The 23824-nt window shown below is 34.0% G+C and overlaps 1 protein-coding gene across 1 annotated transcript in view; it reads right to left on the bottom strand.

The window, feature by feature from the left end:
* The window catches only part of LOC111057666 (nephrin), a 176737-nt gene that overhangs the window by 30928 nt on the left and 121985 nt on the right, over positions 1-23824 (bottom strand). Inside the window, exon 5 of the mRNA XM_039425664.1 lies at positions 18501-18806. Within this exon, the coding sequence (XP_039281598.1) occupies positions 18501-18806 (306 nt within the window). The remainder of the gene's footprint in view (positions 1-18500; positions 18807-23824) is intronic.

Genomic DNA, 23824 nt, shown 5'->3' with positions numbered 1-23824 from the left:
AAAAAGGCAAGATAAATACAATACCTCATAAAACACCGGAGACAGAATTTCAGGAGTCGTTTTATTGGAACATTATGAGCAGATAAGAAAGCGCTCCAAATCGTAAAATTACAAGTAGCAACTCAGAGTTTTTGATAGGAATCAACGGTAACTGAAACTGCAATAGACTTCGTAGTAGATTATTGTTATTACTGATGTCATGTTATTATTATGAACTCGCGCTTCGCGCTCGGAAGGGGGCTTCGCCCCCTGCACCACCAGTAGGGAGGGTTACCAGCCTCGCGCTTCGCACTCCGGCTGGGAAGCGGGCTTTAATTGCCTTTTATGACTGTACTAGCAGTCAGGCTCGCTTCGCTCGCCGTATCCGTCTAGCAAGGGGGCTCCGCCCCCTGGACCCTGACTCGATCGTCCAAATATGAGATCAGCGGGCTCGCTTCGCTCGCCTGCATTTTTCATTTGAGCATGCTTCATTCCATCAGAAAGTCAGAGTACTGAGAAAACGCAGAAAAGCTGAGAAAAACGTTGGAAAACGCTGATATTTGGCGTATCTTTGATGAAATATCAATGACACCATATCACAAAATTTTTAGACCCTAGCTAAACCTCTGTACCAAATTTGAAAATTTTCTGTCTATTACTTGATGAAATAACTGAGAAAATGCAAAAAACGCTAATTTGGGGTGTATCTTTGGCGTTATTTCAAATTCCTTCTAACACAACATTATTACACCCCAGCTAAGCTTCTGTAGTAAATTTGAACATTTTCTGTTAATTTGTTCTCGATAAAGCTGAAAAAACGCTGGAAAAACGCAGATTTTGGGCGTATCTTTGGCGTTATTTCAAATTCCTCCTAACACAACATTATTTCACCCTAGCTTTGCTTCTGTACTAAATTTGAACAATTTCTGTTCATTTGTTCTCGATAAATCTGAGAAAAAGCAAAAAAAAAATAAAAACGCTAGAAAAACGCTAATTTTGGGCGTATCTTTGGCGTTATTGCAAATTCCTTCTAACACAACATTATTACACCCTAGCTGAGCTCCTGTACTGAATTTGAACATTTTCTGTTCATTTGTTCTCGATAAAGCTGAGAAAACGCTAAAAAACTCTGGAAAAAACGCTGATTTTGGGCGTATCTTAGGAATTTTTTTTCAAATCCGTTCTTAGTGCGCCTTGAAGGGCCAACTGAACATACCTACCAAATTTGAACGTTTTGGTCCGGTAGATTTTTAGTTCTTCGAGTGAGTGAGTCAGTCAGTCAGTCAGTCAGTGAGTGCCATTTCGGTTTTATATAATTATATAGAAGAAGAAGAAGATTTGTAAATCTATGGTGCTTTCAGATCACTAGAGATTTATAATGGTGAAATAGCTGAAACAAGTAACTCGAATAATAGTTCCCATGAATCAATAGTTTTAGCAATATGAAGGTGTCGTTCTAAAGTGAGGTCCACGTTATAATGGCAGTAGAGAAAGATAGAAGAACAACGTTGCTATCCTTTGTTTTGTCAATGTCTTCTAGACAGTAGCTAATACTGGTTTATTGATGTAATATTAACTGTTCATTTTCGTTTAAAAAATCAATTATATTTTATTAAGCATGAAATTATATAATATCATACAAACATATATTTCATGAGTTGATCAAATTTCTGGTTGTGGTATTGAATTCAGTTGACTCAATGACAGACACCTCTATTATGCTTCCTCATCTGAGCTTAGACCTTCTAACCTATTACAATGTAAGTTTCAAAATAGAGATGCTCCCCATGTTATTCAAATGGAGTCACTTTTACTCCCTAGGGAGTTTTTCTGTTTTTTACTACCAAGAGCGAAAAAGTGACACTTTAGTATTAGGTTTCAGGGAGTAAAGTAAGTACTTTAGACAGTAGGTGGAGGAAAATTAATTTTTCCGTTTGTGGCCAGCCATACGTGCAAGGATTGGGCTATCGTCGATTTCGACTTACAAACAGCTTATAACATAGAGAAACAATAGCGTAAGTGGATATCCCATGGTATAGGGCGTTTATGTCGCAACTTTTACTGATATCTCAAGCCTATAACTGTTGATTACTGTCGATTTTTACTGTTTTGACCGGGTAAGAGACTAATAATGAACGGCACATGAGTTCCAGTAAATGAATATAAATTTTATATCTAACTTATTATAATACATAGACTTGTTATTGCCACAGCTTTCAAGCTATTGTAGTTTTTTTTCCATCATGATACTGTTTTATATAAGTGTATTATAATAATTTTGTAAAACTATTTCAGTGTTATCAATGAATTTCAATTTCAATATTGCATCTCTTACGAGGCCTTCCAATTCTTATAACTTATGAATGGATTTGAACTGATCTTTAAATTCAAGGTTATTCCAGATGGATTTTATCATTTAATCATAGGATTAGAGTTTTCAAAGGTTCAAAAATTAGTTTAGGTGAGAGATAATAAAAATGACATTTGGAATAGAGTTTTCTGCTCCCATAGACCTGTTTTCATGACGTCATGTGTTCCATGCATGTCCTTCCGTTAGTGCAAAAATTATAGGATTGAAAAAATAGTTTATAGTGAGGTCCACGTTATAATGACAGTATTTGATCAACTTTTATTTTGCTATCCTGGTCTATCATTTGACAAAGCCGGTGGTACTATCCTTTTCTAGGTCCACAACGATGCCAATTATTTTTTGATAGTTTAGAAATATAATTAATTAATGCAGAGAATCGGCATCGCTATTCTTTTATCTCTATCCACTGCCATTATAACTTGGACCTCACTATAGGTTTGATTGATTGATTGAATACTTTATTTATGTAGATTACAATATATACTGGCTTATACACTTATATCAAACGATTACAATACAGTAAAATTATAGATGAATTTACATAATATAAACTAAGAAAATAATATTGAGCTGTATATGATATGAAAAAAAGCAATTTGTAATAACTCTAGATAAGATAGCTAATATTGTTATGCATCTACATAAATTGGCGGAGCTTTGGACATATCAATGTCCATTCTTCGGAAAGAGTATACGAAGTATCCTTCCCACTAACCCTCTACCAAAACGTTAATTTCATTAACTCAACTGGTGAGAGAGATTCAACTAATTAAAATAGGTGAGAGATGATAAGAAGATGTTTGGAATAGAGTTTTCTGCTCACATAGATAATAATTCCAAGTCTGAAGAGGAAAATAATCATAGATACGATTTTCTCCGGAATTCGAAACTTATCATTATAAAACAACTCAACTGATTATTAATGGTGATTTATCATTGTAGGTGAGAGTAGAAAGAATGTAAGGGTGTGGAAGAATAGAATAGAATGACTGCCTTTATTTTTGACCTAGGAGGGCGAAGCTAGAGCGCAGTCGGCCCTCTCTTACACATAACTCTAAAAGGAAGATGAGTGGAGAAGAAAAAAATAGAATAATGATCTATTTATCAGAAAAATTCATTATAATTTTTTTGTAATAGTACAATATACAAATGAAAATAATCGAGAAAATAGTAACTATTTATTTATTTATTCGTTGATATAATTACAAATCATATGAATATGATCGGGATAGAACAACAGGCATAGCCCAAAACTATTCTGTTCCCAAATATTGATAAATAATAATAGAATGTCCGAAAAAATAGGTTATGTTCTTACTGAGGAAATTCAAAGTTCAAAGTTCTGTCCAAGAATATATATTAGATGGAAATTTTCAATTTAGAATGATTAAAATAGAATTGAAAACAAATATCAAATTAATCCTTCTGATTAAATTACACATGTGCAAAGCTTTAAAGCTTGAACGCATATCGGAGAAAGTAGTTGTTAAAGTTAGAGAAAAAGCATAGGAAAGATAAAGACGAAACAACTTTCTTTGAACAAAAGACAACTGCTTTGTTGTGTGTTGTATGAGAGTCTCATTGTGAAGTATCGACGCCATCTAAGCGCCTTAGAATAGGGTAAGTAGTGTGGAGCACTTATTTCTAGTCAGAAGGGAGGATTTAAGTCCGCGCGAAAAGGGACTTAAGTCGGCGCTAAGCCTGACAAGACTGGACTTACAACTCTTCGCTGGTTCGTCTCATGGAGATGGAAGCAACAGGAGGGAGGGGCTTACAAGCTGTTTACTTAGTTGTCCATGTAGTTCATTCAATTTTCACTCTTCACTGCTCTGGATGCGATCCTGCTAACCGGATTCCGAAATCAAGTTGGTCTTGAAATTGTTTTTGGGGTGTTTAGAGCATTTTGGGGAAATAAGCTTGTCTTGAAAATGTTTTTGGGGTGTTTGGAGCATTTTGGGAAACGGAGCTGGTCTTGAAGCTGTAGTTGAGATGTTTAGAACATATTGAGGGATGGTGTTGCTCTTGATATTATTTCTGTGTTGGTTAGAGCATTTGTTCTATTTCTACTGTTGTATATTTCTCTTGTTTGTATTTGAAAGAAGGATCAATTCATCAATTTATTTTGTTTGAAGTGGAATCTTTTCCAATAGGCAGTGCTTGAAATTTCACTTGATACTTAAGTACGAGCAAGTAACACATACGTGACAAAATTTGTTGGAGAGGATATTGATCAGTCTAGACAGTATTTGGAATATTGATTGATTAATTTATTGTTTCACAAAATAAACAGATTTATAAAACATCAGTAAATGTACTAATTTAAAGAAGATTATATCTATGTTTAAACTATTTCACAAAATAATTGAAACTGTACTCACATGGACCTGTAGGTCTGTTCGTGAGTAAGAGTTCGCATACGTATATTAAAATTTAATTTTAATTAAATGGTCTCGATATGGTCATGAAGAACGTTGAACAACAACAATGAATGGAGAAAAGCTTCATTAGCTGTTGATTAATTTAACAAATTTTCAGCTCAAGTACAAACTTCAGTTATTGTTTGCATAGAAAAATAACTATCAACTACAGAGTATCATATCCTCTTTGCTATTATTTTCTATAATTTCGTTGTTGTTCGACTGTTCTCATGACCGTATTTGGAATACTTGGGCGTTTCTAGTCTCGGTCAATGATAGTAGAGCTTAACCTTCATTGGTCAACAGCTAATGGCCAATCGTTGGGCTTCACCCAACGAATATGGTGCTTGAAATTTGTAATTTTCAAGCTGTTTATTAAATATAACGATAAATTTTATCGTTATTGGTTGTTTATTCTATGTTAGAAGCCTTTCGCTGATGGCAAAACATGAATAATGTCTACAGATGGAAATTAATTGGAAGTTGCATTCGTTGAAATGCTGATTAATGAATAATTATTATTAAACGGAAATCCAAATTAAATGCTGTAATTCAGAAGTATTCGGGGTGATTTACAGCATTTAATTGGGATTTCGTTCAATAATAATATTATGAATTGTATCGTTAGCATCATGTCATACCGTAAGTGGCCAGCCCAAGATGATGATGATGATGATGATGATGATGATGATGATGATGATGATGACGATGATGATGATGATGAAGAAGAAGAAGAAGTAGAAAAGAAGAGAATAATAAAAGAAGAAGAAGAAGAAGAAAAAGAAAAGAAGAAGAAGAAGAAGAAGAAGAGAAAAAGGGAAACAACAGAAAGAAAGTAGCAGAAGAAGAGAAGAAGAAAAATAAAAAAAAGAAAGAAGAAAAGAAGAAAAGAAGAAGAAGAAAAGAAGAAAAGAAGAAGAAGAAGAAGAAAGAAAAGAAGAAGAAGAAGAAAAGAAGAAAGAAGAAGAAGATAAGAAGAGAAGAATGAAGAAGAAGAATAAGAAGAAGAAGAAGAAAAGACGAAGAATAAGAAAAGAGAAGAAGAAGAAGAAGAAGAAGAAGAAGAAGAAAAGAGAAGAAGAAGAAGAAGAAGAAGAAGAAGAAGAAGAAGAAGAAGAAGAAAAAGTAGAAAAGAAGAAAGAAGAGAAGACGAAGAAGATGATGTTGGAGGACAATGATTATGATGATATGATGATGATGATGATGATGATGATGATGATGATGATGATGATGATGATGATGATGATGATTATGATGAAAATGTTGAGTCTGAATGAGTTCATTAAGTTATTGAACAAGTGAAAAGTTGAGTTTAAAAATTTGAATTTTGAGTTTGATACTCATTCGTGTACCTATTTATTCCAACAACTTCATCCCTAGATGAAACCATTAAAAAGAATGGAATACTGTAGTGTAATCTCCAATGTAATTTCCTCATCCTCACCATCTAGAAATAAGACAGTCAAGTTTTTCTTCTCTTCGACGATTCTTTCTGTCTTCCTTCCTCACTCACTTTTTCTCACTCTGTCTTTAACTCTCTCACTCTCTTTTCCCCATTCTCTCTTCCTCTATCTCTCCTTCTCAACCATCTCCTCTCTTACATCTCTCACTCTCTCTCTATCTATCTCTCACATTCACTCTGATCTATCTATCTATCATCCTTTCTCACTCAAATTCAAATTTTATTCAATCCAATTCACAATATTTACAAATTATGAGAAAAAAACATACAGCTTAACAATATTATAGAGCTTAAGAGTACGATCATATGCTGATAGTGAATGTTTTTGTGATTTTTCTGGCTTCAAATTTATCAAGGTTTTAATATTTTTCATTTATTAATGCATTTCAGTGTAATAATAATTTGTTTCATCTTTCTGATCAACCGAGATACAATTTTTTAGTATAATGTTATATTGGGACTGTAAATTTTGTGATCTTTATTAAAGTGTTTCATAACCTCATTTGAACTATTTTTATCAAAATTAGGGAGAGGAACAGTTTTGGGTTTATCCTGTTGATTCTCTCCAATCATTAATTTGATGTTGTGACTAAGAATGTAATAAATGTAATAAATGTAAATGTAATATTAGAGTAATAAGTTAATAATTTATAAAGTCTAATTTATTAAACAATAACTTGAGACAAGAATTCGAACATGATAAACCAGGACTAATTTGTGAATTTGGATAGAGAAATACTGCTTTTCACTCCCTCTTTCTCAGACTATCTCTCTTTCTCTATCACTGTCTCTCTTTGGTAGAGAGTTAGTGGGAAGAGTACTTCGAATATTCTTTCCAAAGAATGGACATTCATATGTCCAAAGCTCCGCCAATTTATGTAATGCATAACAATATTCTATTTTATCTATAGTTATTACAAATGTTTTTTTTATATTAATACAGCTCAATAATTATTTTCTTAATTTATATTTTGTAAATTCTCCACGTTTTGCTGTATTGTAAGCTATTGTATATAAGTTTATAAAGTCTAATTTATTAAACAATAAATTCAGACAAGAATTCGAACATGATAAACCAGGACTAATTTGTGAATTTGGATATAAAAATACTACTTTTCACTTCCTCTTTCTCAGTCTATAAAATTCAAGTTTCATTCAATCCAATTCACAAAATTAACAAATTATGAGAAAAAAAATCATACAGCAGCTTAACAATATAAGAGTAATAGGTTAATAATTTATAAAGTCTAATTTATTAAACAATATATTCAGACAAGAATTCGAACATGCTGAACCAGGACTAATTTGTGAATTTGGAGAGAAAAATACTGCTTTTCACTCCCCCTTTCTCAGTCTATATCTCTTTCTCTATAACTCTCTCTCCCTCACTCACCCTTTCTCTACCTCTATCTCTCCTTCTCAACCATCTCCTCTCTTACATTTACTCTCTCCATCTATCTATCATCCTTTCTCACTCAAATTCAAATTTTATTCAATCCAATTCACAATATTTACAAATTATGAGAAAAAACATACAGCTTAACAATATTTATAGAGCTTAAGAGTACGATCATATGCTGATAGTGAATGTTTTTGTGATTTTTCTGGCTTCAAATTTATCAAGGTTTTTAATATTTTTCAATTTATTAATGCATTTTCAGTGTAATAATAATTTGTTTCATCTTTCTGATCAACCGAGATACAAATTTTTAGTATAATGTATATTGGACTGTAATTTTGTGATCTTTATAAAAGTGTTTTCATAACCTCATTTGAACTATTTTTATCAAAATTAGGGAGAGGAACAGTTTTGGGTTTATCCTGTTGATTCTCTCCCAATCATTAATTTGATGTTGTGACTAAGGAATGTAATAAATGTAATAAATGTAAATGTAATATTAGAGTAATAAGTTAATAATTTATAAAGTCTAATTTATTAAACAATAACTTGAGACAAGAATTCGAACATGATAAACCAGGACTAATTTGTGAATTTGGATAGAGAAATACTGCTTTTCACTCCCTCTTTCTCAGTCTATTATTATCTCTTTCTCTATAACAGTCTCTTCCTCACTCGCTCACTCTCTCTCATTCTCTCTCTCTCTCTCTCTCTTTCTCAACCACCAACTGATGGCGTCCACTTTAAACCAGGATGTAATTTCATCTGAACGAAGTTTTGCGCTCAGATCGCAATATTCTCACCAAATACGCATTAGACATTTTGTGCCCTGTGTTTGGAAAGTTGCTGATGATGGCTTCTTCACACTTCACAGTCTATGCGTGAAATGAAAGGAAGACACCGTTCTTGCTCCTTAGTTTTAGTGGAAATAATTCTACTTTCTTTCCAGGAGCAGTGTGCAGAGAGAGAGAGTGTGGGAGAGAGAGAGTGAGAGTGTGGGAGAGATTAAAATGTTAAGGTTTGCTAGTGACTTTTAATTCATTTTACATTACTTTCTTTTACACTTTTTTTAATCGCGAATATCCTTTATTCTTCTTCTTCTTCTTCTTCTTCTTCTTCTTCTTCTTCTTCTTCTTCTTCTTCTTCTTCTTCTTCTTCTTCTTCTTCTTCGTCTTCTTCTTCTTCTTATTCTTCTTCTTCTTCTTCTTCTTCTTCTTCTTCTTCTTCTTCTTCTTCTTCTTCTTCTTCTTCTTCTTCTTCTTCTTCTTCTTCTCTTATTCCTCTTCTTCTTCTTCTCAACCTTTTTTTTCTTCGTCATTTTCTTCTTCTCCTCCTCCTCATCATTCTTCTTCCTGTTCTTCATTTTCCTGTTCTTCTCCTACCTGTTCTTCTTCTTCTCTTCCTTCGTCAATTTCTTGTTTTACTTCTTCTTCTTCTTCTCCTTCCAGTTCTCCTCCAACCTGTTCTTCTTCTTCTTCTTCTTCTTTTTCTTCTTCTCATCCTTTCTCTTTTTCCTCGTCATTTTCTTCTTCTCCTCCCTCTTTTTCTTCCTGTTCTTTTTCTTCTTCTTCTACTACTAAGCTACTTTTACTTATTCTCTTACATTTCTTCTTCACCTTGACCCTTTCCTCTTTCCCCTACCCCTCCTTCAACTCCTCCTTCACCACTATCTCCTTCACTAAGTTTTTCTCTTTTATCTCTGACTTGATGACCTTTCTAGACGTACAAAATCCGCTCCCAGCTCAAAATGGATTTGCATTTTCAATTTGAGACTACTCAACTCGCCCTCTCACCCCTCACCCCTAAATACAGCGGGGTTCAATGACTCAAACGTTCAAAGTTAGTTTTAGGTTGTCGCCTTGAAGTAGTGTGGAGGGGTCGGAAAAGGCAGTGGAGGGTTGACACCGGAAACTACTTTTAGCGGAAGATTTGTAGTAAATTAATAACTATCCTAAAAATTGACATTTCCAAAAAAATTCTTATTCTACTTGATCAAGAATACCATGAAGAGTCTATCCTTCAAATCTCATGGATTCATCTCTTACCGAATTTGAAATGTTCTGTCCCAGAATTTAATCTTTAGGCGCTCATATCTCAAAAAGTAATGATCAGAAGAAAAATATTTTTTTCTGAAAACTTTTTCATTTTGATAGCTTGATGATTTACAAATCAAAAAACTTAGAAAAATATCACGAGTAGGAAGTTTATTTTTAGCCTTTGCACAGCCTGAATGAGAAGGTGGTCATATGACACAGTCATGATTTCGATAGGGTACAGAATTCCAAAAGAAAAATGAATGGCGAAAACCGCACATCGATATCACAAACAGTTCCAAAGTATTCTCATTAAAGATACCAATAAATTATACAAAAATGAGATAAATGAGTACTTCAAAATCTGACGGATCAAACTATTGAAGCGACAGAAAAGTCGTTTTTTTTATCAAATAGCATCTCCAATGAAACCCATCGACAAAGAATCATTGTAACAGAAATAACAAGCCGTTTCCATGATTCCTCCAATCCTGTATTTCTTCATACACTATAATATTTTATTACTATGGAGAAATACTCCAGCATCTCTTCTTATAATTGAATAATATATATATTATATATATATATATATATAGATATATATATATATATAATATATATATATATATATTATAATAATATATATATTTGAGAAAGAATTGATCACCAATAGAATCAGGTAAGAGGAATCAACCATTGATATCAGATCAAATCCACTGGGAATACTTGAATTACAGCAATGGAGTCAATTTGGAAGAGTGACAACAGTGCGCTCCTAAAGTTTACGACTTGAAAACGTGAATCTTACTGCAGAGAGAAATTATTGAGAAAGCACCCAATCTCAAGATATCTGTCCTAGATCAATTTCTTATCGATTGAAAATTAGAATTTGAAATTATATTTTACGAGTATATTGGGGAGTTTTGACTCTATTAATGTAAATTTCTGGATCTTTGGAACCATACAATACATTGATAAACTGAATAACTATTCATCTGTAGTAGCTATGGGTGGCATGCCAATTGACAGAATCCCAAACGACCGAGACGATATATTTTCCCAAACGGCCGAAAACTACTTTTTTCCCAATCGGCAGAATTAATGAAATATTGAAACTGGAACTTTCTGATTCAGCCGAATCCCAAATGACAGAAAACTTTTAAGAACTTTCCCAATCGACAGGAAACGTGTTTGTTGCATTGAGCCGAAAGTGGTGACAGTTCCAAACGACAGAAAGTGTTGAGAGTCCCAAACGACCGAAAGTGATAGGTTTCCCAAACGACAGGAAGTTTCTCTAGTTTGTCGCAAATGACAGAAAACGTTCTGCCAATTGGGAAAAAAGTAGTTTTCGACCGTTTGGGAAAATATAGCGTTTCGGTCGTTTGGGATTCTGTCAATTGAGACCCTACGGTAGCTATGGTGTTCCTGGTATTTTTGGACTCAGAATTTATGTTTTTCAATCCTATATTCTGTGAATGTGAAGTCTGTACAGTATATACAGTAGCCTTGTTCACACTCATAAATGCAGGTCAATGCTTCAATGTATGTAGATCCATGGAATCAATACTCGACATTATATACATGACATCAATATCTCTTTTATCCATCTGGGAAGGCTGAGGAGGCCAGCCATCTGATTATAGATAGACGTTTATTCTAATAAATTACCCTCTAAATTCTGGAACATGGGTCTTCTAAAGAAAATGTGTAATTATTGAAATTGCGTAGTTCATTCTGAACACTGTATTATAACGTAGACCGCTTACATGCAGATTTCAAAGTCGAGCTATGATATTATACTAATCTAATCAACCAGAACAAAAATGCAGGAGAAGCCTGTAGCAAAATCTTTCATTTCCCAGAGTTTTCACTGGCAGAAGTTGCATAAAATTTAGCATAGCACAGAACTTCCCCATGTAAATCTGCTCGAGTTAGTCTTCCGCCTCAAGGCTGGAAAATCTTTTGAATTTCCACTGAATTTTCCCTGATAATGCACTCGCTACCAGGCTGAATTCAATTTCCCAACTGGGAGTAGCCAAGAATCGAGAATGTAAGCGAAATCAGAAATTCATGATAATGTAGGAGCCATGGAATGGGGAAATGAAGCAAGGAAGATTCCTATATTGAAAATAGGCTTCGAAAATATTCTTGCCAGATATAACTCAACTAAAAGTTATTTCTGGTTATTTTTAGTAAATTGAATAACTATCCTAAAAATTGACATTTCCAAAAAATTCTTATTCTACTTGATCAAGAATACCATGAAGAGTCTATCCTTCAAATCTCATGGATTCATCTCTTACCGAATTTGAAATGTTCTGTCCCAGAAATTTAATCTTTAGGCGCTCATATCTCAAAAAGTAATGATCAGAAGAAAAATATTTTTTTCTGAGAAAACTTTTTCATTTTGATAGCTTGATGATTTACAAATCAAAAAACTTAGAAAAATATCACGAGTAGGAAGTTTATTTTTAGCCTTTGCACAGCCTGAATGAGAAGGTGGTCATATGACACAGTCATGATTTCGATAGGGTACAGAATTCCAAAAGAAAAATGAATGGCGAAAACCGCACATCGATATCACAAACAGTTCCAAAGTTATTCTCATTTAAAGATACCAATAAATTATACAAAAATGAGATAAATGAGTACTTCAAAATCTGACGGATCAAACTATTGAAGCGACAGAAAAGTCGTTTTTTTATCAAATAGCATCTCCAATGAAACCCATCGACAAAGAATCATTGTAACAGAAATAACAAGCCGTTTCCATGATTCCTCCAATCCTGTATTTCTTCATACACTATAATATTTTATTACTATGGAGAAATACTCCAGCATCTCTTCCTATATAATTGAATAATATATATATTATATATATATATATATATATATATATATATATATATAATATATATATATATATATTATAATAATATATATTTGAGAAAGAATTGATCACCAATAGAATCAGGTAAGAGGAATCAACCATTGATATCAGATCAAATCCACTGGGAATACTTGAATTACAGCAATGGAGTCAATTTGGAAGAGTGACAACAGTGCGCTCCTAAAGTTTACGACTTGAAAACGTGAATCTTACTGCAGAGAGAAATTATTGAGAAAGCACCCAATCTCAAGATATCTGTCCTAGATCAATTTCTTATCGATTGAAAATTAGAATTTGAAATTATATTTTACGAGTATATTGGGAGTTTTGACTCTATTAATGTAAATTCTGGATCTTTGGAACCATACAATACATTGATAAACTGAATAACTATTCATCTGTAGTAGCTATGGGTGGCATGCCAATTGACAGAATCCCAAACGACCGAGACGATATATTTTCCCAAACGGCCGAAAACTACTTTTTTCCCAATCGGCAGAATTAATGAAATATTGAAACTGGAACTTTCTGATTCAGCCGAATCCCAAATGACAGAAAACTTTTAAGAACTTTCCCAATCGACAGGAAACGTTGTTTGTTGCATTGAGCCGAAAGTGGTGACAGTTCCAAACGACAGAAAGTGTTGAGAGTCCCAAACGACCGAAAGTGATAGGTTTCCCAAACGACAGGAAGTTTCTCTAGTTTGTCGCAAATGACAGAAAACGTTCTGCCAATTGGGAAAAAAGTAGTTTTCGACCGTTTGGGAAAATATAGCGTTTCGGTCGTTTGGGATTCTGTCAATTGAGACCCTACGGTAGCTATGGTGTTCCTGGTATTTTTGGACTCAGAATTTATGTTTTTCAATCCTATATTCTGTGAATGTGAAGTCTGTACAGTATATACAGTAGCCTTGTTCACACTCATAAATGCAGGTCAATGCTTCAATGTATGTAGATCCATGGAATCAATACTCGACATTATATACATGACATCAATATCTCTTTTATCCATCTGGGAAGGCTGAGGAGGCCAGCCATCTGATTATAGATAGACGTTTATTCTAATAAATTACCCTCTAAATTCTGGAACATGGGTCTTCTAAAGAAAATGTGTAATTATTGAAATTGCGTAGTTCATTTCTGAACACTGTATTATAACGTAGACCGCTTACATGCAGATTTCAAAGTCGAGCTATGATATTATACTAATCTAATCAACCAGAACAAAAATGCAGGAGAAGCCTGTAGCAAAATCTTTCATTTCCCAGAGTTTTCACTGGCAGAAGTTGCATAAAATTTAGCATAGCACAGAACTTCCCCATGTAAATCTGCTCGAGTTAGTCCTCCGCCTCAAGGCTGGAAAATCTTTTGAATTTCCACTGAATTTTCCCTGATAATGCACTCGCTACCAGGCTGAATTCAATTTTCCCAACTGGGAGTAGCCAAGAATCGAGAATGTAAGCGAAATCAGAAATTCATGATAATGTAGGAGCCATGGAATGGGGAAATGAAGCAAGGAAGATTCCTATATTGAAAATAGGCTTCGAAAATATTCTTGCCAGATATTGGCATGATAATTTAGTGGGGTGGAATTGTACAAGTGGAGTAGAAGATATTCGATTCTGGAGCAAGGAGCTTCAAAACGACAGAAAATTATTGAAAATATATACTTTGCTGTACGCTGTACTTCGCTTCGTTCTGCCCTGTTCCTGATATGATGCAGGAATTTAAAATGAATGAGAAATTGAATACAAATATAACATGAACAGTACATAATATCTAGGCAAAATTAACAATCAAGAGTTGAATCTCAGAGAATAGTTCTGTCTTAAGAAAAGTCTTAAAAGTAGCTTGTAAAGCCGTGTCCACACTGAACAAATGTTCGACAAACATGTTTGTTTGAAACAGTTTGGGCAAATTTTTTTATGTTTGACAAACAATGTTTGCCCGTGGCCAGTGTGGACGCGTCACCATACAAAATATTTGTAAGTGAGGAGAACAGGTTTTATGTTTTACAGCTGTCAACACAGGAAATGTTTGGAAAAACAGCAATTTTTTGTCTGATGAACAATGATTGTCCAAACTTTTTAAAATGTTTGTCCCTGAGCTCCTCAACAAACATGTTTGCCGAACATGAATGTCGAAAATTTCAGTGTGGACACGGCTTAACATGAAGAGAGATAAAATAAAGAGATAAAATAAAGATGATAGAATAATAAAGAGTTGATAGAATGCAATATAGTTGAAAGCAATATAGACAACAATTCATGAGAAATTGGTTCTCTACTTTGAAATAAAGATAAAATAAAGATGATAGAATAAAGAGTTGAAAAAATAAAGAGTTGAAAAATAAAGAGTTGATAGAATGCAATATAGTTGAAAGCAATATAGACAACAATTCATGAGAAATTGGTCTGTGAAATTTCTTAAGTATTCTATTTTCTTATATTATCATGTATTCATGATCTAAATCAACTTGGATTATTTCAAATTTTTCTAAAACTTTTCCATTTCTAATGAATTCGAAGTATCTTATCAATCTTCAAATCTCAAATCTCGGGATTGTAAAGTATAGTGGAGTCACAGTATTCAATTATTTGTCTGAATTAGAAGTAAAGGTTATTCTCAAAGAAAATTTTCAATATTTGAGGACAATAAACTCTTTTTATTGATGTGATTTGAGAGGGAAACAGTTTGATCTAGTGGAATTATCACTTCCATATCGATGTGACTGTTTCTAAAATGTTTGATGTTGGAAGCAATCGGACTGTTAAGTTTTGTCAATTTAGTTTCTTATACCCAACTCGTTTGTATAAGCATAATGTGCACGAAACAAATAATAGGACATCTTCTCTCAAAAAACACACAAAATCGAACAATGCAAGGGAGTATTCGAGATGGAACGCTCTTCTCGAATTCGATTTGTGGATGTCGATTTCAATGTCAGTTGAGGGGTCTACAGCGTCACAAAACTTCGACCAATCACATGCGAGTACACTCCCACTGCTTATTACAAATTCCACTCCCACAAAACGCTCTCATTGGCTGATGCTAGTGCGTCAACAAACCGACTCCGTTTTGTTGAACGATACAGTTTAAATCATAGGATGTTCCAATTGGGGTTCCAATTCTTCAAGTAATGAGTGATTTATATAGTCTAAATATATTTTAGAGCTGTGAATAACAAATAGTGAGTAGGTTTTTGATTTTGTATTCAAATTTTTTAAATAAGTGCAATATTTCTAAAGTTTATTGTGATTCATTTAGAGTATAAAATCAACCTTCAAAATTTTAAATCATCATTTCTGGACCGAAAATCAAGTGACAAAGCAGTGTGTGACTATATAACCTTATCTTTTGGACAACATTAACATTTTATCAAAATTTTGGAGAGAAATAATACAGGCTTAGCCTAGTTTTTCCTCCAATGTCATAATTGTATCATGATTATAGAATTTTATAAATAAATAAAAAATAATTTACAGTAGTAATATTGTGATTAGTATATCACAGTTATTAATACTCTTGATTATTATATCGGAGGAGAAAATTTTCTTCAATAAACGAAAACTATTATCAGATTTCTTTAATGTGAACGACCTATATTAATCCATTTGTTTTGATTATTTATTTTGTTTCTCATTTGATTCGCCCATTATACTCTCAGGCTCAACTCACACTTACGCGACTCAGGTTAGAAGAGACTCGAATTAATCAATCAATGAGTATTAATCATTAAGAGTTGTGTATGGTATTTGTATACAGAACTGTATTGTGTTGTTTTCTGAATAAACTGAATTCAATTGAATCATCAATCACTAATTAATGATCAGTTTGTCTTCCACCACTAAAATAAGTCATCAAAAAACGATAATATGTATATGTGGATAAAATGGTTGAAATAGCAATTATTCTAACTTCAAGTGGTGCTCGGAAGAGGTCCTGTGACGTGCATTTGAATGCTTCCCTCAGGTTTCTCAACCAAGACATCCTTCTACGTCTCACCAAACGTTTAACAACTATTTTTAACCCTAGATTATAAGGTGCAAATCACGTACTTAGGTCCACTCATAATATGCCCAAAGTATATAATTTTCCTGTCACGCACAATATCCAGTTCTGTTGTTTACCCACTTTCCTGCGAGTCTCACAACCATAAAACTAGAAAATATAATCTGATTTATATCATGTAGTATGAGTTGAATCCAACTATAGTCAGGTTCACGTTATAATGACCATTATATAATCGAAGAAAACTTCACCTTTTTTTCTCCTTCCTCAATCTTTAAACACTTTACATCTAGTACGTTTTATTACAACTTTATCCAGTAAGAATAGTATGTATATACTATACTAGATCGCCTTATACTAGAATAATACTATAGTGAGGTTCACGTTATAATGGCAGTGGAGAAAGATAGGAGAACAACGTTGCCGATCTTCGGTCTTGTCAATGTCTTCTATCACAGTATAGAAATACAGCATTATATTATTAATATTATATATTATATTATTATAGTATATACTGCTTCTATACACTGTAGCTGATACACGTTTATTAATGTAATTTTAACTGTTTATTCTCGTTTAAAATAATCAATTATATTTTATGAAGCGAGAGATTATATTCTTCTATAATTCCATAAAGAATTTTCATAATTAAGATGAAATATTTTGAAAAATAATTATTAGTTCTAAATTGTTAAAAGATTATCTGGCAACAGAGCAAAGCGAGAAAGAGATAGCACTATCCGATAGACAAGGATAGCAATACCATTGCTAATCAAACACCGCCATTATAACGTGGACCTCACAATCATCATCAGCATCCACAGCTTATCCAAAACGGATCTTGGCCTCCTCCAGCAATCGCCTCCATTCTACTCTGTATCCAATTTCTTACACCAAGCCTCCTTTCATCTTCAGTGACTGAATCCATTCATCTCAGTCTTGGTCGACCAGGGCGTCTTCTCCCTTACATGTTGTAATTCATGATTCTTTTAGGCGGATATGAGTTATCAGCTCTTTCAACATGGCCTGCCCACCTGAGTCTCCCTACTCTGATAATAGCCAGTGACACCAATACACTTAGACCAGTTATAGAATAGACACGCTGGGAAGTCTAGTCTCTAAAGCCAACATCTACTGCCATATTGCCAAATCGTGATTTCATCATCGGATAGAAAACTTTCAGATTGTGTCTATTTCAGAAGGATGTAAATTATTATTCATTAAAATTGTAAACTCCCGCTGCGCTCCCGCTGGAATAGACACAATCTGGTATGGAAAACAATGTAAACAAACTCTACAGAAAAGTTTTCTATCCGATGCTGACGTCACGATTTGGCGATATGGGAGTAGATGTTGGCTTCATCGACTTTCAGTATGAATATACAATGGGCTGTGTCTATTCTATAACTGGTCTAAGGTGTGGCCGTACATATTATCATATCCCTATTCTTTCTTCTGTGCCACACTCCATCAATTTGCACACCACCAAAAATTTGGCGTAGAATCTTTCGTTCGAAAACGTTGATCATATTCTCATCCAGTTTTGTTAGGGTCCATGCCTCACTGGCATAGGTCAGCAGAGGCTGAATCAGTGAGTTGTTGATTCTTATCTTTGTTTCTCGGCTCAAATTCCTTGATCTGAAGTGTTTGGCTAAACCGAAGTATGTCCCATTTGCAAGTAGGATTCTTCGCCTGATCTCATGTGTTGTTTCATATCACTATCATCTCATCATATCACCTCACTATAGGTCCTCTCATAATGTGCCCAAAGTATGTCACTTCCCTGTCATGCACAATATCCAGCTGTTTACCTATTCTTCTGAGAGCCTCTCAACCATAAAACTATGAAATATAATGTTATTAAATCATGTTGTGAATCCAACTATATTGATGTGTTGTTTCAAAGTTTTCAAAATTTCTAGAACATTTATCAACCTACCTGCCGGAGTGAGTTGGAAAATGCAAGGTTGCCGCTGTTCGCCGGCGGCGTTGCTAGCCGCACAAATCAGCTGACTGCTGAAATCGTGTTCCAACGCAGGAGTGAAAAGTGCAACACTGCGCAGCCTGTCTGCGACGCTGTAGGAGGCTGGACTGAGGTCGACCAGCTGACCAGCTGATGTGTTCAGCTGCCAGCGGAAGTGAAGGCCTGTGTCGGGGTTGGCTTCCACCTCGCATGGGATTTTGACGGGTTCCCCCTTGGCGGCCCCTATTATTCGCGGGGCGGAGTCACGGCATACGGGAGCGTCTGAAAAATAGAAGAGAAAAAAATTGATTCATATAATAGAAAAGCTGATAGGTAGGAGAAGAAATTGATTCAACAAAATTTTCCTCATGGATTCCGTGCCGATTGAAGTCTTGTTTCAATTTGAACTCACAATCTTCTTCTTTCATGTCTGGGGGCACACAGAGACAAATACTATTCCAAAATTTAGCCGCAGATATTAACTTACAATGATATCGCATAATGTAAAAATTGATTCAACCAATTTTCAACATTCCATGCTGATTGAAATGGCGTTTCAATTTAAACTCACAATGATATTCTATATCGTAAAAACTGATCTAACCAATACTTTCACATGTGATCCATGCCAATTAAATTTTTGTTTCAATTTAAACTCACAATAATTTGATTCCATTTTTATCAATTTCATATTGTACAACATAATTCATGGAATGACACAACAGGCTTAGGCTATGTCCAAAACGGTTCCTATTTCAATATTGTGGAATAATTGTAGGTTTCCATTTATTTAGCGTATGACAGATGAATAACAAATATAAAGCTCTTAAGTTTCTAATGCATATATATCCACTTTATATTAACAATTTTCTTGGAGATATTGTCTAGTGTTTTCCTCAGGAGAACATAAAGTTTGGCTTACTGCCTTTTTTTGCTTGTCCATTAATTTATAAGCAAGATTACGGAGTAATTTTGCATACTTTTGACTTGGAGGGACATGCGCAGCAGGGAAAGGTAGTGATACAGCAGCGCGATGTTGCCGTTCTGAGCCGGCAACCAGAGTTCTCTAATTTTCATGGAGTGTTCAGCTGCTCATGATACGCATACGGATGTTTCCTCTCTGGAAGCGCTCAGTCAACTGAATCTAATCACAAATTAGCAACTACGCTTTCTTCCTATGATCATACTTCTTCCTATTCATCACTGTAATTGGCTGACCTCCCTCCATTTCTCTGCGCCGCATATTCCTCCAAGTCAAAAGTAATTTTGTACGGAGTATAGTGTTGACTAATGTGTACTATCTGAAGGCCAACTAGCGTTGAGATAGATAATATTCACACATATTGTAAGAGTAATAGTGTGAATATTGAGTGGGTAGTTGTTTTTTAATTAATTGTAGTTGTTTTTGTGTATCGTATATTATTTTATAAGTCATGAGACAAAAATATGACCGGTTACATAAGAAAGTATGGTTCCAATCTATAGAGTTGCCTTTTTTCTTTCTGTTTAAATTTTATGATTTTTATGATGTTTAATGAGTTTTTTTATATCCTTGCAGAAGAAAATGAGCGTAATTAACTCAAAAATCTATGTATAGAACATTCTATGAATTGATCAGAAGGAAGTAGACGTTTTGGAAATATTGATGAATTGTGTTATTATCATAAAATGATAATAATCAACAAGCCTCACTAAACAGAAAATAATATAGGTATGGTTTTTGGCCGTCTGACATGAATATTTCGATTCTAGACTAGATATTTCGGTAGAGGTTATAAGGGTAAGCCAACAGGAGCAATAATGAGGGTAAATCAATAATAATTGAGGACTGAAAATTCTGTGAAGTGAACAACTAGAAGACTTAACCTATTTCAGACTATGTTCAACCTTTTCTAAATTTGGGAGAGGAATAGCACAAGGTTACCTTATTTTTTTTCTCTCCCTAGCATTTTGATGATGAATATTGATACTTATTGATACTTATTGATACTTATTGATACTTTGATACTTATTGTATCAATCAATAAAGAATGAGCGTTATCACTTGAAAGAGGTGATTTCTAAAATAGCTTGTCACTTCTATAGGTGCGTACAGATTTACGCGCCGCAAACATGAGCAATTCACTTTTAATCAGCTGATTATATCTGTATTTTTACAGAAACGGTAAGATACAGATATAAAAAGCTTGGCATCAGATGATTAAAAGTGAATTGCTCATGTTTGCGGCGCGTAAATCTGTACGCACCTTAAGAAGGCACAGACATGTACTTGAAGCAAATGAAGGTGACAACTTTCAACCGCGATTCAAATCCTCACTGAAACGTGGACAAATTAACAGAAACATTCATTCGTATACGACCCCACACACACAGGAAACACATCTCCAAACTAACAGAACCGTTCAATCATATGCAAGGCCTCACACAGAGATCACTCGTCTCCAAATTAACAAAACCGTTCAATCATATGCGAGGCCTCATACACGGATCACTCGTCCCAAATTAACAAAACCGTTCAATCGTATACGAGGCTTCACACACATCGTAATGAGAACGGCAATCAAGGGCCTGCGAACCTCACTTGATTAAAGACTATTTTAGGCACGAATCGCATTTTTATAGACGAATTCCAGGTCTAATTCAATTCTGGTGATTGATCTCCAATTCAGCAAAGTAAACCGTGCCAATCAAGTAATTGAGTCTGAAATTGGTGGAGCCTGGACTTCAAATTTGATTGACCACTTTGACTAACGATACCGACTGTATCTAACTAAGGTTAGGTTAGGTGAGTTAAGATGAGAGTGGAATTTTAGCAGGAATGGCATGCAGGATTTGAATAAGATAAACAGTCAGCGTAAACTAGTTGTCTTAACACTTTATTTTCTCCAGACGTGGAATATATTATTTCGATGATAATATAAAATAAATAATAATATTTCATGATTGACATTGACCAATGAAACACAGTACAGTATCAACATGGAGAAATGGAATACTCGTTTGATATTCGGAACGGAAAGTATTATAATATACTAGCTGGCCCGGCGAACTTCGTACCGCCAAATAGTTAAATGCATCTCATGATAAACTTTAGCTGGATGCACACCTGAGGATGCGGCATTTTATTTATATAGATAATTTTCCAACTGCAGAGTAAATAATTCACTATAAATAAATTAATTTTGAACACCGAAGACAGCACAATTATTCGAAACAAAGCAATGTCTTTAGAGCAAGTAAGTTTTTAACCTGAGGCCGCACTGCTGGATGGCTACACACAGAATTTTTGATTTTAGTCGAGGCGTTTAGAATAAAATACATGGGCGGTTATGGAGCAGCACACACTCTTGTCTACTATCTACCGACGGCTGTTGTATGTTTATAACAGCTGATTTTTATTTCTGTATGTGGCCAGCTCACAAATCTTCTCCCATAAGGATTACATGTAAACTTTGAAGGACCGTAGGAATGAGTCCTGAGGTCGGATAATAAATTTGATAGGCCATAAACCTGGTCCTGAACATAACGAACAGAACTAACAAAAATCATCAAATTCGGTGCACACGAAAAAGTTATTGAATGTCAAAATTTGAGGCTCGATTTTTATTTATATAGATTATGCATACATAGTTTTATACATAATGTATTGTATGTATAAAATGTACAATACTCATGCATACATATGAGTATTTTATAATACTCGAAACGGAAATTTCATATTTGAAACGGATATTTGTTCGTCTCAGATAAGTCTACGTATGAATTATCATTGAGAAATCAGTTCTCATCACTATCACATAATAAAATTACAATTTTAACAGAATTGAAATAGTATAAAAAGTACTGACTCTGAAATTAAATTGATAGAATGTTGAAGTTCTCATTGGTCTATTCGAGAATACTGCAGAAATTTAAAAATTTATTAATTGAAATGGTAAAAAGTACCGACTCTAAAAATATCTGAATACTGATAATATTACAAAAATTCATAAATTAATTAATTTTATAAAAATTTATCTGAAAAGAAGCTGATTTTGTGAATCAACTGAGAACAAAATTTTAATTCTCCTTCTTGATACCGAATGAAAATGCTCCACTGTAGTATAATTTTAAAATTTATGGAAAGTAGGGATAGAGAGATCTACTTCAAACTATCAGAATTTCTTATGAATGAAATCTATGTTGCTTCCCATTCAACAAGTGTAAACAGTATCATTTATTCATTCATGAAGTAAATCCAACTATATAGCTACTTATCAAGCAATGTGGGGGCGATTGGATTGAGCTTATGCAGTAGGAAAAATACCAGAGACAGCTTAAAAATACGGAGCTTCTTCAAAATATTCACTAAGCTCTTCAGTTTTTAAAAATTCTGATACAGTAAGGAATTGAAGAGATAATAAGCTTACTGAAATCGTGCAAACTATAATATTATAGCTATATCGTGGATTCATATAGAGATTGAGGAAGACAAAAATATTTCGAGGAATATTAATTTAAAAATAAATTCGAGAAGATCGAATGCATGAGTTGCCAACTGAATCTAAGAAGGATTACATTGAAAAAGTAGTTGTTTGAAAAGGGTTGATGCAATAATTCAGGGAACCGCTCTTATTGAAACTCTTGTAAGAAGGATTAATTTGAAAAGTAGTGGGTTGAAAAGTACTGATGCAATAATTCAGAGAACCGCTCTTATTGAAACTCCTGTAATCTCTTATATTTAATTTCGAAACTATTCACCCATTTTCTTCATCGGTAACATGGAAAATTCATGCATGAATAGTTCTTGTAGATTAATTTACTAATTTTTGAGGGTTGATTCAACGAAACAAGATTTTCTTGTTCCTTTTTTAATATGAGGATGTTGTTTCGCGAGGTTATCATCCCTCTAATTATGAATGTGAAATAATTTCTCTATTAGCTATTCAGAGAAAAATTTCTTAGTTGAGGATATAATATTGTTCAAGTTTGTATGAAAGTAGTAGAATAAAGTTTCAGGAAAATCCTGGTAGGAATTCAATAGTTTTTGAAATTTTGATCAGATATAAGAAACTCAATACTAAACATCTATTCCCATGATTTAACGTGACTATTCACTATAGTTATATTTTGTTATTACAATTTGTAGAATCACCTTCATCACATTTCTCATCAATATCTAGATATTTTCTTCTTCATGGCAGATGATGTCCACATGAGCATTCAGCTTCAGCGTAGATAATGGGAAGTGCGTGGGTGATTTTATGAGATGATGAAATGCCCATGCATACAACTGGATTCGAACCCACGATTAGTTAGCG

The sequence above is a fragment of the Nilaparvata lugens genome, chromosome 4 (assembly GCF_014356525.2).
Source record: "Nilaparvata lugens isolate BPH chromosome 4, ASM1435652v1, whole genome shotgun sequence".
Lineage (NCBI taxonomy): Eukaryota > Metazoa > Arthropoda > Insecta > Hemiptera > Delphacidae > Nilaparvata > Nilaparvata lugens.
The sequence above is the reverse complement of the archived record's forward strand: the minus strand, read 5'-3'. Positions and strand labels throughout refer to the sequence as shown.